The sequence below is a fragment of the Lathamus discolor genome, chromosome Z, assembly GCF_037157495.1.
Source record: "Lathamus discolor isolate bLatDis1 chromosome Z, bLatDis1.hap1, whole genome shotgun sequence".
Classification (NCBI taxonomy): domain Eukaryota; kingdom Metazoa; phylum Chordata; class Aves; order Psittaciformes; family Psittacidae; genus Lathamus; species Lathamus discolor.
Genome location: NC_088909.1, coordinates 21126452 through 21142025, shown reverse-complemented (window position 1 = coordinate 21142025; position 15574 = coordinate 21126452). Strand labels below are relative to the sequence as shown.

The 15574-nt window shown below is 48.3% G+C and overlaps 2 protein-coding genes across 2 annotated transcripts in view; both read right to left on the bottom strand.

Moving 5' to 3' along the window:
• GLG1 (golgi glycoprotein 1) overlaps positions 1-5834 on the bottom strand; it is a 91131-nt gene extending 85297 nt beyond the window's left edge. Inside the window, exon 1 of the mRNA XM_065662141.1 lies at positions 5475-5834. Within this exon, the coding sequence (XP_065518213.1) occupies positions 5475-5834 (360 nt within the window). The remainder of the gene's footprint in view (positions 1-5474) is intronic.
• A 6913-nt stretch (positions 5835-12747) lies between these two features.
• RFWD3 (ring finger and WD repeat domain 3) overlaps positions 12748-15574 on the bottom strand; it is a 23213-nt gene continuing 20386 nt past the window's right edge. The window contains exons 12-13 of the mRNA XM_065661837.1: positions 14836-15053; positions 12748-14191 (exon numbers count right to left, since the gene is read on the bottom strand). Of these exons, the coding sequence (XP_065517909.1) occupies positions 14048-14191; positions 14836-15053 (362 nt within the window). The 3' untranslated portion in view covers positions 12748-14047. The remainder of the gene's footprint in view (positions 14192-14835; positions 15054-15574) is intronic.

The window sequence follows — 15574 nt, the reverse complement described above, 5'->3', positions numbered from 1 at the left end:
ATCAATGCTTTAGAAAAAAGTCCCTTTTTGTGTTGGTATCTGAACTAGATGATAATGCTGTAGGCACTCTAAGAGCATGGCTAGAATACCAACTGCCTACTCCTTTGCAATAGTGATTAGAGAACCAGAACAGCCTCCATTCCACAACTATGTACTTACCACCCTGAGAAACAGGCAGCCCCTATTCAAACCAGCTCACCTAAAAGCCAAGGAGAATTGGAGCTTTTGTGGGACACATTCTGACACAGGCTGCCCAGAGAATCTGCGGCTGCCCCATTCCAGGCAGTGTTCAAGGCCAGGTAGGACAGGGCTTGGAGCAACCTGCTCTAGTGGAAGTTTCCCTGCCCATCACAGGGGGTTGGAACTGGATGACCTTTAGCTTCCCTTCCAAACCAGACCAGCCTGCAATTCCATGATAAGCACTGAGGGAGATGGGCCAGCTCAGTAAACGGCTCTCTTCACTATCTGCATTTCTTAAAAACTAGCCTACCCATTGCTATGTTTAATTCACAGCCCTCAACTACTTACAGCTCTGGACAGGTAAACAGTCATTTGCCGCCACAACCCAGACAGCTCAAAAATGGTACTTTAAATACCAGCCTCCACTTGGGCATGGGAAAGCTGTGAGAGATGGAAATAACACGAATGCACGCTCAAATACGAAATAATGTTGCGCACTCAAGCAAGACAAAACCTTCACCCTTCAGCTCAATAAATTACAGATATAAAAGAGGAAAAATAAAACAAATCAAGCTACCATGACAGATCACACTTACCCACCTTGGTGCAACCAAAAAACTTCATGGAAGCCTTCACATTTCCAGTTTCTTTTCCAAGAAAATAGAGAAGCTATTGAACAAGCACAGGGACTGCACACACACGACCTTTCGGAGATGAAGACTCCAAGCATGTGTTACCATCTAGTTTCTCTTTTCCATTGATAACCTTAAAACTGAGTAATTTCACTGGCACTATTTTATCAGGAGCTCAGGTACAAAGAATGTGAGGAATAAAACATGTATGTGGAAGAAGCATGCCAATTCCCAACCCATCAAATGTTACATGCTTCCTAGTCTATGTATCCCCCCAAATGAATTTTCTTTCCTTTTATGGGCCAGAGTATGGGTCTGAAATAACAGGAAAAATACTCTTCTTTAAATACAAGGTTAATTTGTTTTGTTCTTAATCAAATCCTCAACGTGAAGAGAGCCTTAATTTGCCCAGAAAGCAGAGCATTCAGGCTCAATTATACCATCCCTGCCACAAAGGTGCTACCAAAGAATAAGAACCACTGAGGAAGAAAGCAGCAGGAAGCCAAAACTTTGATCTCTAATCCCAGCTTAACCATGACCGTTTTGATCTTAGAAAAATTATTTAGCCTACAATGCCTCAGTGCTGTATGGATGGATATAAGGCTTTAAGTATTACCTACTCTTTGTAAGTGCAATGCAAGTAAAGCTCAGCAATTATGAAATCAAGTTAACTCACTGATTAATCGAACCCAAAGTGTGCTTTAAGAGTAAAATTATACTCTGCTAGTAAGCCAAGTAAGCTTGCCAAAGCTACAATGGTTAAGGAATTTTCATATCTGTTCATGTTTCCTACCTCAAATTCAACAACTCAGTCATGCTTTAAATGCAAATCATCATTTATCATGAAAACATTTTTACCTAGCAAATATATTAATATTTCATGGGTTTATTTATACAATAACCCCCACAAAAATTAGCTTAATAGGCAGCCCATAAAAAGTACTTAAAGGCTGCAGTCCATGTTGGGTGAAATGCAAGCTTTGAAGTCTCTCTAGAAACAGGTTAGCAACCAGCATCATTTCAGAAAAAAGCACTTCAAAACACATTTTTGAAAAACAGAGCAGACACCACCCCGTGCTACTCTTTTTATAACTTGGCATGGAGTTATCTAGATAACAATTAAAATGCTGATGACAAAATGTAAGTGGCTCAAAACAGCAACATATCAAATACACAAATAATCTTATCTAGAAGGAAATTTATTTCTCAGGAAAATGCACCAAAACACAATTGATTTTATTTTCTGATTATAGTCATAGAATCCCAGACTGATTTGGATTGGAAAGGACCTTAAAGCTCATATAGCTACCCACTCCCTGTCATGTGCAGGGACACCTTCCACTAGACCAGGTTGCTCCAAGCCCTGTCCAACCTGGCCTTGGTTGATGGTTGACAGGGATAAAGCAATTACCACTTCTCTGGGCAACCTGTTCCAGTGCCTCATCACTCTCACAGTAAAAACCTTCTTCCTTGAATCTAACCTGGACTTCCCCTGTTTACATTTAAAGCCATCACCCCTTGTCCTACCACTACAGCCCCTGATGAAGAGTTCCTCTTCAGAATCCTTGTACGCCCCCTTCAACACACTGGAAGGCTGCTATGAGGTCTCCAAGCAGCCTCCTCTTCTCCAGGCTGAAGAATTTTCTCAGCCTGTCTTCATACAGGAGGTGGTCCAGCTCCTGATCGTCACCATGGCCTTCTCTGGATCATTTAAGCTGACTAGCTCTGACCACTATCTCCATGAATTACAGAGTACCCTTCTACTGGGAAAGGAAAGCAGAAAAGCACAATTGTCCCATGACTTTTTACCTTTCAAAGTGTGTAACAACCTGAAACGCAGAAGAGCTCTGTACCTACAGGAGCAGACTGTGCTAGGTAAAGCAAGCTATTCACTGACTTGGTGCAAAATCAATGACAGTGATACCAGTTGGAAGGGAAGATTTTTTTTACGAATTCTAAAAACACGCAGTGCTTAAATATCGGTGTTGGTAGTACTTTAAATTGACAGTCTACAAGTAAGCTCTTAAAACCCGAACTTCAATTATTTTGGGTTTGGATTTCTTTTTTGGTTTGGGGCATGTGTGTTTGCTTTGTCTTTTTACCATTTTCTCTTTTGTTTCCAACTCTTCTTTACTGAATATTTGTGTTAAACAGCTTCTCTCAACATTCACCCTACAATATAGGCTCCTGTACCAGTCAACCAAAAACTCCACACTCCTGTTCCTCCAGATTCAGAACTACCAAGCAAAAGGGAGGACTTGCTGGGCAGTTCACCACGCTAACAAATCAGCAGATACTGAATAATGTGATCACATTCACACTGGCTAACAAAATAAGCATCTCTTTCCTCCATACTTTATGGCCCCAAAAGGAAGGTTTCAAGTAGCTGTTTCCCCTGGCTATTCCCCACCCATTTTAAAATGCAACTGTCACTTTTTTGGTATTGTCCAAAAAAGCTGGCAGATGCTCTAGGGTCAAAATGAAAAGATATTATCTGTTACTGTCGTCTGTATATCACCCATTTCCTCCGCTGTCACCACCAATGCAAAGGAAACATCTGATCCTGTTCCCTACCACCCAATGTACCACCCAATGTTTAAAACACCATTTTACCTAAAATATCACAAGTTAAATAGCAGGGATACAGGAAAGTCAATGATTATAATTAATTTCACAGAGCAGCACTCTAAGAAGTCATCTTTACATCAGGAAGCAGCCTATCACATCTGTGGTATGGCAGGTGACTTGCTGCGTCTAAGACCAGGTGACAGTGCCCTTTACAGGCTGACAAACAAATAAGGCTGCAGATGGGCACTTTTGGAGAGAAAACTCAATCCGAAACAACCCCAACACGACCTTCTGATGCATGAGATCTCCCCCCAGGAAAAAGATCCATCCCCCTTCGGCACTGGGTACCAGACAGCATTACAGCTAGACAAGACCAACAGCCACCAAACTCCAGACATCAAGGCAGGCTTTGAAAGGGGAAAAGGAAAACCACAAGTAAGCCACAGCATTCAAAACACAGTGGAACCCTCATGAGATATGCAGAACCAACATAAGGACTTATATTTGCTGAAAACAGAGTGCGATGCAAAGCATTCCTTCATCTTCTCCCTGCACACCCATGCCCCACTCTGTGTTTAACTTATTAAAATAACTATTCCAGCAGAAAGCTGAGACACAAGACAATAAAAAAGTCCATCTCACGAAAATGGCAGAAAACCCAATAAGCACTTGAACTGCGAAAAGAGAAGGGAGGGGCCACACAACTGGAAATAAAGAACAAGAAGAGCTTGCCTTTTTGGCAGGCTGGTGGCTCACAAGCCACCGCCTCTAAGCACAGCTTCCAAGATTCTCTCAGGACTGGAAGGTGCCTCCCTGGCAGGGGGTCCCAAAGGTCCCAAGGAGGTGAAAGAAACAGGAATAGACAAACTATTCGTAGAGCAAATATCAGAGCATTTTATAAGTCTGACAAATGATGCATCAGTACTCATTTATAACATCTATCATAAGTGTTTTACTAAATTACTTGCCCTCAATTAAAACATGAAGTTAGATAAAAACCTAAGTTATTTGTGGATTTTAAGTCAGGTAGCCACTAACACTTACTGGTTCAACACTCCACTTGATGACAGCAACCATTAAGTCACTGCCATCTGCTGTCTCTACAACAACAGATGAGAAATGAGCAGTTTTTTCCTGACCACAATGCCACTTGGGAAAACACCATCAGAACTAACCCAGCTTGACATTCCTCGACTTTACAACAGAGAAAACAGGAATTAAATGGATCTCAACGCCAAAACAGCTCACAAAAGATACTTCCACCAAAAGGCTTCCTCAAATTGATTAAGAAATTAATGAAATGTGGGGCTACAAAAAGACTCTGAGCCGGCACCACATTTTTTTACTTGAGTTAGACTCAAACCACACAGGGCAGATACTTGGGAACAACGCAGACTGCCCAGATAACCTCCGGAAATGTATTAAGCCAGGTCTAACGGCTGTATATCTTGTTTAATGCACACACAAGCACTGGGAATCAATCACTTCTACAGCTGATCTCTGAGCGGAGGTGGGGATCTGAACCTGAAGAAACTAATCCTCTCGGGTCACTGCTGCTATCAGGGAAGCACCTTTCCTCAGCAGTGTACAGGGGCCCTCCCCAGACCTCCAAAAGCAAACATGGTTTGCATTGGAAGGGACCTCAGCTCATCCAGTTCCTGCCCCCTGCCATGGGCAGGGACATCTTCCACTACACCAGGCCGTTCAAAGCCCCATCCAGCCTCGCCTTGGTTGGAGTAACCCCCGAACGAAGCCATCACACGCGGACCTACCCCGCTGGGGGCGCTACGGAGGCGGCCGCGCAGTCTAGAGGTGCCCGTGGAGCGGGCGCTGGCAGAGAGCGGCTCCGTTCGCGGCGCCGCCGCCCTCCCGCCGAACCGGCAGCCTCACACGAGGCCCCGCAGCGGCGGGGCCACGGCGCGGGAAGTGCGGCCGGCGGCGGCCTTGCACACAAAGCCCGCTCCGAGATAAAACCGTGAAGGAAACGGGAGCGGCGGCCCGAGCCGCCGTAGCTCCGCCGAGGACGCAGAGCCCCGCTCTTTGTTCGCCGCCGCGGGTAGGCCCGGCCCGGCGCGGCGCGGCGCCGGCCCTCACCTCACGGACATCCTGTAGACACTCGAGGACGGCGAGGTTGTTGGCCCAGCTGTGCTTGGAGCAGAGCCGCACCACGTCCTCCCGGCACACCGCCTCCTCCGACAGCTTCCACCCGCTGCCAGAGCTGCCGCCGCGGGGCCCTCGCGGGCCCGCCGCGCCCGGCCCCGCCGCTTGCCCCGCCGCGGCGGGACCGCCGCCACCACCCACGGGGACCGCGGGAGGAAAAGGAGGGCCGCCCGCCGCCGGCCGCGCCACCACAGCCAGGAGCAGAAGGAGCACGGGGCCCGGGCAGCGGCTCCGGACACGTCCACACAACGCCATCTTGCATCCGCCACCTCCGGCGCGGCCGCCCGCCCACATAGCGGCACGCACGCTGTATGCAAATCAGCACGCACATGACATCACTCCCCCGCCCACCGTGGGACACGCCCCTTTCCGGGTGATGGGGCGAGGCTTAGCCTGGCCCCGCCCCCAGCTCGCCGCGCGCACCACCCCGCGCACCCCCCCCGCACCTTCCCCACGCCTGCGTTCCCCCCCCCTCCCCGCATGGCTCCGCTTGCCTTTGCCTCGTGAGGGCGAGGCCTCACCGCAGTCCCCGTGTCGCGCCGTTGTAGCCCCACCGCCACTGCAGCCCGGACGCCATCACAGCCCCACTGCCACTGCAGCCCGGACGCTGTCACAGCCCCACTGCCACTAAAACCCGGACGCCATCACAGCCCCACTGCCACTGCAACCCGGACGCCATCACAGCCCCACTGCCACTGCAGCCCGGACGCTATCACAGCCCCACTGCCACTGCAGCCCGGACGCTATCACAGCCCCACTGCCACTAAAACCCAGACGCCATCACAGCCCCACTGCAACCCAGACGCCATCACAACCCACTGCCACTAAAACCCGGACACCATCACAGCCCCACTGCAACCCGGACGCCATCACAGCCCCACTGCAACCCGGACGCCATCACAACCCACTGCCACTAAAACCTGGACGCCATCACAGCCCCACTGCCACTGCAACCCGGACGCCATCATAGCCCCACTGCCACTGCAGCCTGCACGCCGTTATAGCCTCACTGCCACCGCAGCCGCACGGCCCGGACGCCGTTATGGCCCCACCGCCACCACTGCCCCACAGCCCAGACGCCATTATAACCCTGCCACCATTACAAGCCTGCTGGCACCACAGCCACAGCACAGCCCATCAGACACGCAGGACAAGGACAGTGCTTGCTGAACAGCTGAGCCCACGCCGGTGTCAGCAGGCGCAAGGAGCCATGCTGTGGGGAACACTCACACCTCTGGGAAGGCAGCCTGGCCCCCATCCAGCTGTGGGCAGTTTTTGCCCTAAATTTCTCCATTCCTGCCCAAGAAATGGAGTTGGCAGTGTTGTTCTCAGGAGTGAACAGCCAAGTATAGAGTCACAGACTGGTTTGGGTTGGAAGGGACCTTGAAGCTCATCCAGTTCCAAACCCTCTGCCACTGGCAGGGCCACCTTCCACTAGAGCAGGTTGCTCCGAGCCCCGTCCAGCCTGGCCTTGAACAGTGCCAGGGATGGGGCAGCCACAGCTTCTCTGGGCAACCTGTGTCTGGGATAGGTGACAGGACTCCAGAGCCAGATGTGGGAGTTACAATCAGGACACGGTCTCTACTCACAAAGTCGTTAAAAGCCTGAAGCTCTAGGCTCCCCCAGTGATGGACGACATGGTGTGAGGAAATGGTACTGATACACAGGTAGACTCCACAACTCGTTAGAGCTGCGAAGTAGATGTGCTTTATTCAGCGCTGAGGCACATGGGGATCGCTCCTCCAAAAGCATGCGCGCCTTTCCTTTGCCACTCAGTCTGTTTCTATTACCTATAATGATTACATAAACATGAGATTGCTTCACGCCGAACACATATGCAACGCCTATTCCCGTCTAGTATTATAATTAGTTTTCTGGCATTTGTCCCCTCGGTGTGCCTGCGCAGTGCCTCCTGGTGGTGGCCGTTAGGGGGTCGTGAGGATGAAGGCCTCTAGTTCCTCTTCATCGCCGCGAGTAAGCTCTTGCTTTCAGCAGACTCAGTGGGGTTTAGGCTCCTCTCCCAGCCTCAGGTTCGGTACAAGCCTGTTTTATGTATCTGAAAGCAGAAACTTGTCAAGTTTGCAAATGTTCTTACTATTGGCTATCTTTTGCTCCTTTTCTTTCTACAGATACTATTTAAACAAGAATGTCCTAAATGTTAAGTTATAAATCTTATCTACTACAATTCTGCCTAGCAGCTGCAACTCCTCCAATTCTGCTTCACCATTCTAGCAACTTTGACTCCTACGGTTCTGCTTCACCAAGCACAGTGACTGCTTAAGCAAGCAGGCACAATGTTAACCCTTTATTTCACGGTATCAGTGCTTAGATCAGGGCCAGGCTAGAATGCAGTAAAGGAAAGTTGAAGCCACTCATGGAACAATGAATTAAAAATACTAAATAGCTGCTCAGAGAAAAAAAAAAAAAAAAAAAGAAAAAAGAGCATAATCTTGTCCTCAGAGCAGGATCTACAACGGCTGATCCCGCTGTAGATGGGAGATGGGTTTTGCAATGTCTGATCCCACCTACAGTCGGCTTCTACGATGGCTGATCCCGTTGTAGGCGAGTTCTAGAGGTTTCTCCTAGGGCAATAAGGTGGAATTGGATACTGAATTTGGTGGTGGATCATGTAAAAGACCTGTCTGCAATCGTGGAACGTCTGTTGGAGCAGTGTTCTGGTTAATGCCCCAGCAGCCGAAACTTTGAACACTCCACCACCAGCTCAGCAAGCACAGCTTTTGGGGTGCCCTCCCAGTCCCCCAGCAGCACCAGCTTACCAGGCCATCTCCCACCACCCTCCTGGGGTGGGCATGCCACAGAATCTCAGCTCTGCTTCCAATGGCAGATAGCAATGGGGAACAGGGAGAATCCCATCTCAATTCCTCTGCCTGGTGAACTCCAGGAGCAGCTTTTCCTGGATGCCAGGGCACTGTGTGGGTCTGCCCTGGCTCGATGAGGTGGGGTGAAGCAGAGCTGTAGAGCTGCTCCCTTCCTGCCCCAGGCTGCCTCATCATGCCTGTACAAAGCCCTTCTTCTGGGGATGCCACCAGCCATCAACGTACCCAGACCAGGAGCTACCAGAGCACCATGAGCAATCTGGAGCCAGCTGCAGCCACCAACCACCAGCTGCCTCATCCCCAGCAAGGGGGCAGGGTCTTGCATTTGAGCATCACACTGGGACACGGCCCTTAGGAAAGTGGCTGTGTGCTGGCACCCAGGGGCTGCACAGCTGGGAACACTTGAAAACAAAAGCCAGCAAAATCCAGCCTGTGCTTGGCAGCCTCTTTGGCTCAGTGGAAGTTATTCAAGGAGCTAACCCAGCACAAGAGCTGGCTTTGCTCCTCCACCCGTGGCAGGACCGGGACAGAGGGGAGCAGTGGAGCTGCGTTACAGCTCTCTTCTTCCCACACCCTTGGGAGCTCTCTGGAGACTAATTTGTTTTGTTGAGCAGCCTACATCCTTCTGCAGAGCATCCTATGCTGAAGAGAAACTTCCTCTCAACCGTGGATTTTACCATCCTGTGTAATCCACCATTAAATAAGCATTTCGTAAAGACCCCTATGCTCACCATGTCCACACAGCAAGTCAAACAAGGAAGAGGTATTTCTTTGTGCATAGCAACATCTCGGCCCGTGCAATAACTGCTGCAGCTCATTGCAGCTGCAGCCCCTTTGCCTTATCACAGGCTCAGTGGAAATTCCCCTGTTGCCACATTTTAAGCATGTTACCAATAAGGCTCTTGGATGAGTGCTGCATGAAATGCGTGCAGTGGTCTGTGTTGTAGTGGGCACCACATTTTAGTTTCACCACTTCAAGCAATAAAATGCATTTATATAGCCCCAGCTTTGCAGGGTGAGGCTGGGGTGAGCTGAGCTGCTGGCATGCCTCTTGCTTCTTCCCAGCAGTGTCATCACTGCTTTGGGGAGCAGAAAAGCTCTTCATTGTTTCAGGCAGAGGAACTGCTCCAGTTTTTAATTGGATACAGACCACTTGCTCCCATGAGGCCATGGGCACTGCTCTGGATCACAGAGTGGTTTGAGTTGGAGAGGATCTTAAAGCTCACTCAGTTTTAACCCCCTGCCATGGGAAGGGACACCTTCCACTAGAGCAGGTTGCTCCAAGCCCCATCCAAGCTGGCCTTGAACACTGCCAGCGATGGAACAGCCACAGCTTCTCTGGGCAACCTGTGCCAGGGCCCTCAGCACCCTCACATTGAAGAACTTCTGCCTCAAATCTAATCTCAATCTCCCCCCTTGTCAATTTAAAGCCATTTCCCCTTGTTCTATCCCTACAGGCCCTTGTCAAAAGCCCCTCTTCAGGTTTCTTATTGGCCCTTGTTTTTACCAAAAGAGCTTGCCTTTGCTTCACAAAGCATTGGAAGCTCCAGCTTGTTACTGCAGAGCCTGTTGCTCCCCGTGTATTTAAGCAGTTAGCTCCAAACTTTAAAAAAAATAAACATGAGCAATTTTCCAGTTCTTCCTCCAACCTGACATAGTTCTTTTCCAATCCTGCTTCTGCCTTCGTGAGCACGTGCTGCTGCACTCAGCTAGACACCTTTGGAAGCCCCCTTCTGCAACCTCTGCTGCTAGAAAAGCACCAGATTGGACATCATGCAAGACTAAAGTCCTGGACCCTGAAACTAAATTATGCTTCATGGAGTGAGATAACCACTGAAATTAGTTTGAAGCATTTTTTTAAACAGGCTGTTACCTGCTGTGTTTGCTCCAGGGATTAGAACAGCATTTTAGGGCATAATTCCCCAAACTATTTTTTTCCTTTTTTTTTTTTTTTTTTTTCTATTTAGAGGTACTATTTTGCAAGAAACAGGGGAAGAACAATGCCCCGCATGCCCTTGGTGCTACCCATGAACTCCATTACACCAGGGCATCAGTTCCTTATGGACATGCACCCCGCAGCACCCAGTGCTCTGTGATGCCAGGGCACCTGCAGCTCTGAAGCTGCCTGAACACAGCCCATCTCTTTGAGCAAAGAGAAACATTTCTGCCTTTCTCAGCACCATCTTTAAATATCTTTCTCTCAAAAGCAAATAAACAATGATAAATATTGTTCTCTTAAGTCAGGGAGGCTGTTAATACCAATGTGGTTGACTTTGCAGACTGAGTGCTCACATGGGACAGCAGCAGTCCCACTGCTAGTGCCACAAGCCCTTCTGCTTGATTTTGCAGACACCTCTGCAGGGATTAGGGATGCAGCTAGACTTGAACAGTGTTTAGGCAATCAGCCAACTCACAGTGTAAGTGGGAAAAACCTTTACTGAAGATTTGCTACCAAAAAGTCAAAAGTGCCATCCTGGCGGGGAGACCATGCTCCCTTCTCCCAGCAGTGAACTCCACATTTACTCGTTCTGGCATTCAGTGCAAATCAAACTGAAAACTAGGTTTTCCTTCCTCATTCCTTTGTTTCCCTTTTCCCTGAACTCCTTTTCCTCCTATTCTCTCTCTTTCGTAAGCCAGTCTTTTAAGGAATTTACTACCTTGGTAGAAAATCTGCTTATCTACATTAGCAGAAAAGCTTACTGCATCTCCTTGCAAACCAAAAAGGAGAACTAAATGAAATCCCACCAGGATGCTCTGGCTACCTCAGTGTAGATTAAGCTGTTTGTTTTACTTGCTGCATTGCTTGATTTTAATCCAGTTTGGTTCAGGACACATAAAATGGCTGCTTTTCTGCCTTCCAGGAAGCAACAGGCACTGCCGGAGCCAAGAGAAGTGCTAGCAGGTCCTGCCTCACGTGCGCACATAACCACACAGGGGTCACTTCTTCCCTCACACTTTTTTAGCACTACCTTTTGTCATTTGCAACACTTTGGATTATGTTTGTTGAAATTCATGCCTGAGTCACTCCAAACTGAGGGCTAAATCACACAGGCAGATGCAAAGTCCCAGTGGCATGAGGCCAGGCAAGAGCTGGCTGCCTCCTTACCCTTCCCTGCCTAGGCTTTTTCTCACTGCAGCCTAATGCAGGATCATACCTGTCAGAGTCACATGCAGAGGACAGAACTCTAGAAAACTTGGCTCCCTCCATCTTCCCCTTCCTTGCCAACTCTCCTCCACAGGGAGCTGTAGGGACCAGTATCGTCCCTGGCTTTCCTGCCAAGTTGCCACCACAGCCTGCTCTGGCCAGTGCTGTGCCTTGGATCTGGTGTCACAAGAATTCAAATTAGGAAAGAAAGGTGGAACAGAAACAACAGTGTGGAGACAAATATTAAAGCATGGCTGTGCACAGCTAAGAGCAGGAGCTGCCATGCTGCCCAGCTTTACTCACTGCCTCACACCAGATTTACTAGAGGAGTTGTCAAGGGATCACTATGCGCCTCAGTAACAAAATCCTCCCTGAGGCAGAAATATCCACACAGTGACTTAGTGCCTAAAACACCAGTGAAGCAGCTCTGCCACGGACTGTGCAGAGACACTGATGCTTTTCTTCCTTCCATCCCAGAGTCTGCCCCTTTGACTCCCGGCAGATATCAGCAAATACTTAATTAACACATTTGACCTCTTAGCAGCCCTCAGTGCAGATGGCTTTCTGCACACAGCATAGGGGTTTCCTGGAGCCTGCTGCTAATCTGGGACTAGGGAGAGGGTTTTGAGGTTCTCCACATCTCGCATTTGATATTTTTTTTAAACCCCTGGATTTGAAAATGGAGATACCATGAAAGTATCATCTCTTATTATTATTTAATGGCATTTAAGTTTGTACCTCTTATTCCTGTAGGGCAGTATAAAATAGAAAACAAGTGGTACCTGAAAAATTCAAAAGCCGAGAGGTCTTTTAATTCCTTCTCCCATGTATGGTTAAAATTTTCCAAATTTCTTGTGTGAAGAATAGGCTGAGGGTTGAAGATGAGACATTGATGATGCCTGAAAAATGGCTGAGAATGAGCAGCTCATCTCATTGTACTGTGAACTTCTCACACTATTCTTTATACTAACCATTTGTTCCTGATCATTGTTAAATTGTCAAAAAGTCAAACATCTGCAGGCTTATTTCCGGTTAAAAGGCTGACTCTGCTCAACCCTTCCCTCTCCCCACATCTGGTCAGGGCAGAGTAGTTCAGTGAGGGCTCTTGGCTCACTAAATGCCTTCCTTATTTCAGTATGAGGCTGAGTAACCTCACCTACATGCAGGTTTATGTTTACAAGATGCACAGTGTGCATCACCAAAACATTAGGTACAGCAGCATCAGTTATATTTGAAAATGGCAAATTTTATTTCTGTAATATATTGCAGCATATAAAAATAAACAAAATACTGTACAGAAAATACAGAAAGTGAAGCAGAGATCTTTCCACACCTCTCCCCATATCCTTAGATAAGGGTGTATAAGAGCCCATCTGACCAGCACACATCCAGTCTGTGATCCCACCTAATGGGCACAGATCTACATCAACCAGTTAGTCTGTGGCACACTTGCACACAAGTACAACTGGAAACTGTCTGTGACCAGCTGGTGAGCTGGTAGCTAGGATTTAAGGCAGGTAAAATGTCAGAGAAAGCAAGCTGATGACATCCCCAAGTTCCGACCAGTTCCTCAAAATGGGAAAAAAAAAATAATCCCCAAAAATCCCAAAAAGCAGCCAGCATTCTTTTCAAAGGTACTGGCCGTTTTGGTACATCACTATCTTTAAGGAAGGACACCATGAGACACTGCAACCAACAGTAAAAGAATCATCTCCCTCTTCCTTACCTGTCCTTCTTCAGTACTACAGCTTCTTTTTCCACAGCCAAACTGTTCTAAGTTTGCTTGTGGGTGAAGCAGGGAAGAGAAGGCAAAGGAAATGAGGGTAGTGAATTAAGGAATCTCAGTGCAAATTATATGCTCAAGGAAAAGTAAAACTCACATAAAAAGGTTCTCTGCTTATCTTCCAAACCTGTTCTCTCCATAGCCACAAAACAGGGTCTGTCCCTGTCAAGGAATAACTGCCAGCTGACCCTATATCTTCAAAAGAATACAAGAGTATGTTCCCTAAAGCAGCAGACTTGCTTTTACACTGGGTGTCAGCAATGCTAGTGAGATGCCAATATTGCCACCTCTTCACTATCAGTAATCACAGCAGGAACTCCACAGGAAAGTGCAGTGGGAGTCTCAGGTCTTCAAGATCCTTCTTATTTTGTTGATTCATAGAAGAGGTTTGCAAGTCCCTGCATTCTATTCACACTGGGAAAAACAAAATAAAATCAGCAACACATGCTAGAGGGTGGCCAAGAATTTTTGCTGTGCTGAGGCAGCTTGAAGAGTTTGGCTGAAGAAAACTGACCAAATAACAGTCATAGAGTTGAAATACAGGCAAGCCTAGAAGAAAGACAGAGGAAACAAGGGAACTGCTCCTGTCACCAGGACATGCCTGTTCCTGCCTGCTGTAAAAAAGGGCCATGGCAGTTCCTGTCTCCTGTAAGCAGGACTTGTAGGACAGCAGTCTAGGATGGAGCATTGTGTAATCAGCAGCATATCTGGAAAGCCTCTCTGGCAGGTGTAGGGACCACTCTCACTGCCACTTGTAGATCTTCACCAGCTTCTCCGTCAGAGCAGCCAGGAGGTGGGCTTGGTTCACTTCCATGGGGCAGATGTCCAACACAGGCATGTCAGCCTGCAGCTTCTGCAGCAAGGACCCACTTCCAGCATCCCATAGCTGTGGGACAGACAAGGTCAAAGACTGCAGGATTCTCCCCTCCCATGCAGAACACAGCTTCCTCTCTCTAGGGAGACTTTACTCAAGTGACTTACAGGACCCTTTCTCTACCTTCACACCCTGCTTGGATGCTCTTTCACAGACTTGCAGCACAATGCCACCCCCAGTGCCCTCTCCTCTCACCCTGACCCATAAGCTCTCATACAGGCTGTTGTCCATCTTTTGCTTCTGAGCTGCCTTTTTACAAAGTGCAAACTTTTTCCTCGTCTTTCCAGTCATTCCCAAAGAGCATTAGTCTGTCCCTCACAGCACTTACCATGTGAGCTGTCCTACTGAGCATTACACCATTTACAGTACCCAGTTGTGCCAGCATGCCCACCCACAATCCTCTGGTGGACACTGCCTACATTCCTTTCAATGGATGTGGACCACAGGCCATGGCTAACACAAACAGTCCCACACTATCAGAAAATTACACCTGCTACAGCAAGTACAACAGCCCAACCTGCACAGGGTGATGTCAAGCTGCACAGGTGCATGACAAGGCCATTCCCACCAAAACCCACTGATACTGTGACTGATAGGGCTTCTCTCCTAAGAACCCCGACAAAACCCACCACCACAATGAAAGGAACAAGAGATACCAGGGCAGAAGTGGATGCCTCATCACCAGCACACACAAAGATGCTGCCATCCTCCTCCGGGCTCTGGAAAATAGCATTCTTGGTCAGCAGCTTGCAGATGGGCCCAGCACTGAAAGTCTGAACGAGGTTAGAAGAACACACAAGGTCTTTAGAGGCCTCTGCCAGTGGGCTGCAAGTCAGCTCCACCATCACGCAACGCACACATGGATTATTTTTACCTGTAAGGCAGAAATAAAGAGGTAATTTAATTGCAGACAAGTCTTAACTGTAGGAACATAAGCAGCACCACCCTGCAGCTGCCTCATTCTGCCCTCACCCAATTCTTATCTCCATGCAGATTCTAGCAGCCTTGCAATATCTGAAGGCGCCTACAAGGATGGCAGAGAGACTCTTTGTCAGGGACTGTAGTGAATAGGACAAGGGGTGATGGGCTTAAACTTCAACAGGGGAAGTTCAGGTTAGACAGAAGTTCTTCCCTGTGAGGGTGCTGAGGCCCTTGCACAGGTTGCCCAGAGGGGCTACGCCTGCCCCATCCCTGGCAGTGTTCAAGGCCAGGTTGGACACAGCTTGGAGCAAACTGGTCTAATGGAAGCCCCCATGGCAGGGGGTTGGAACTAGATGAGCTGTAAGGTCCTTTCCAAACCAAACCATTATTTGATTCTATAATTCCCAGTGCTCTTGCCTTGGGCAAGTACTACATTTGTGCTGTGCCCTAGGCACGAAGCTGCTGTTGAGCTCC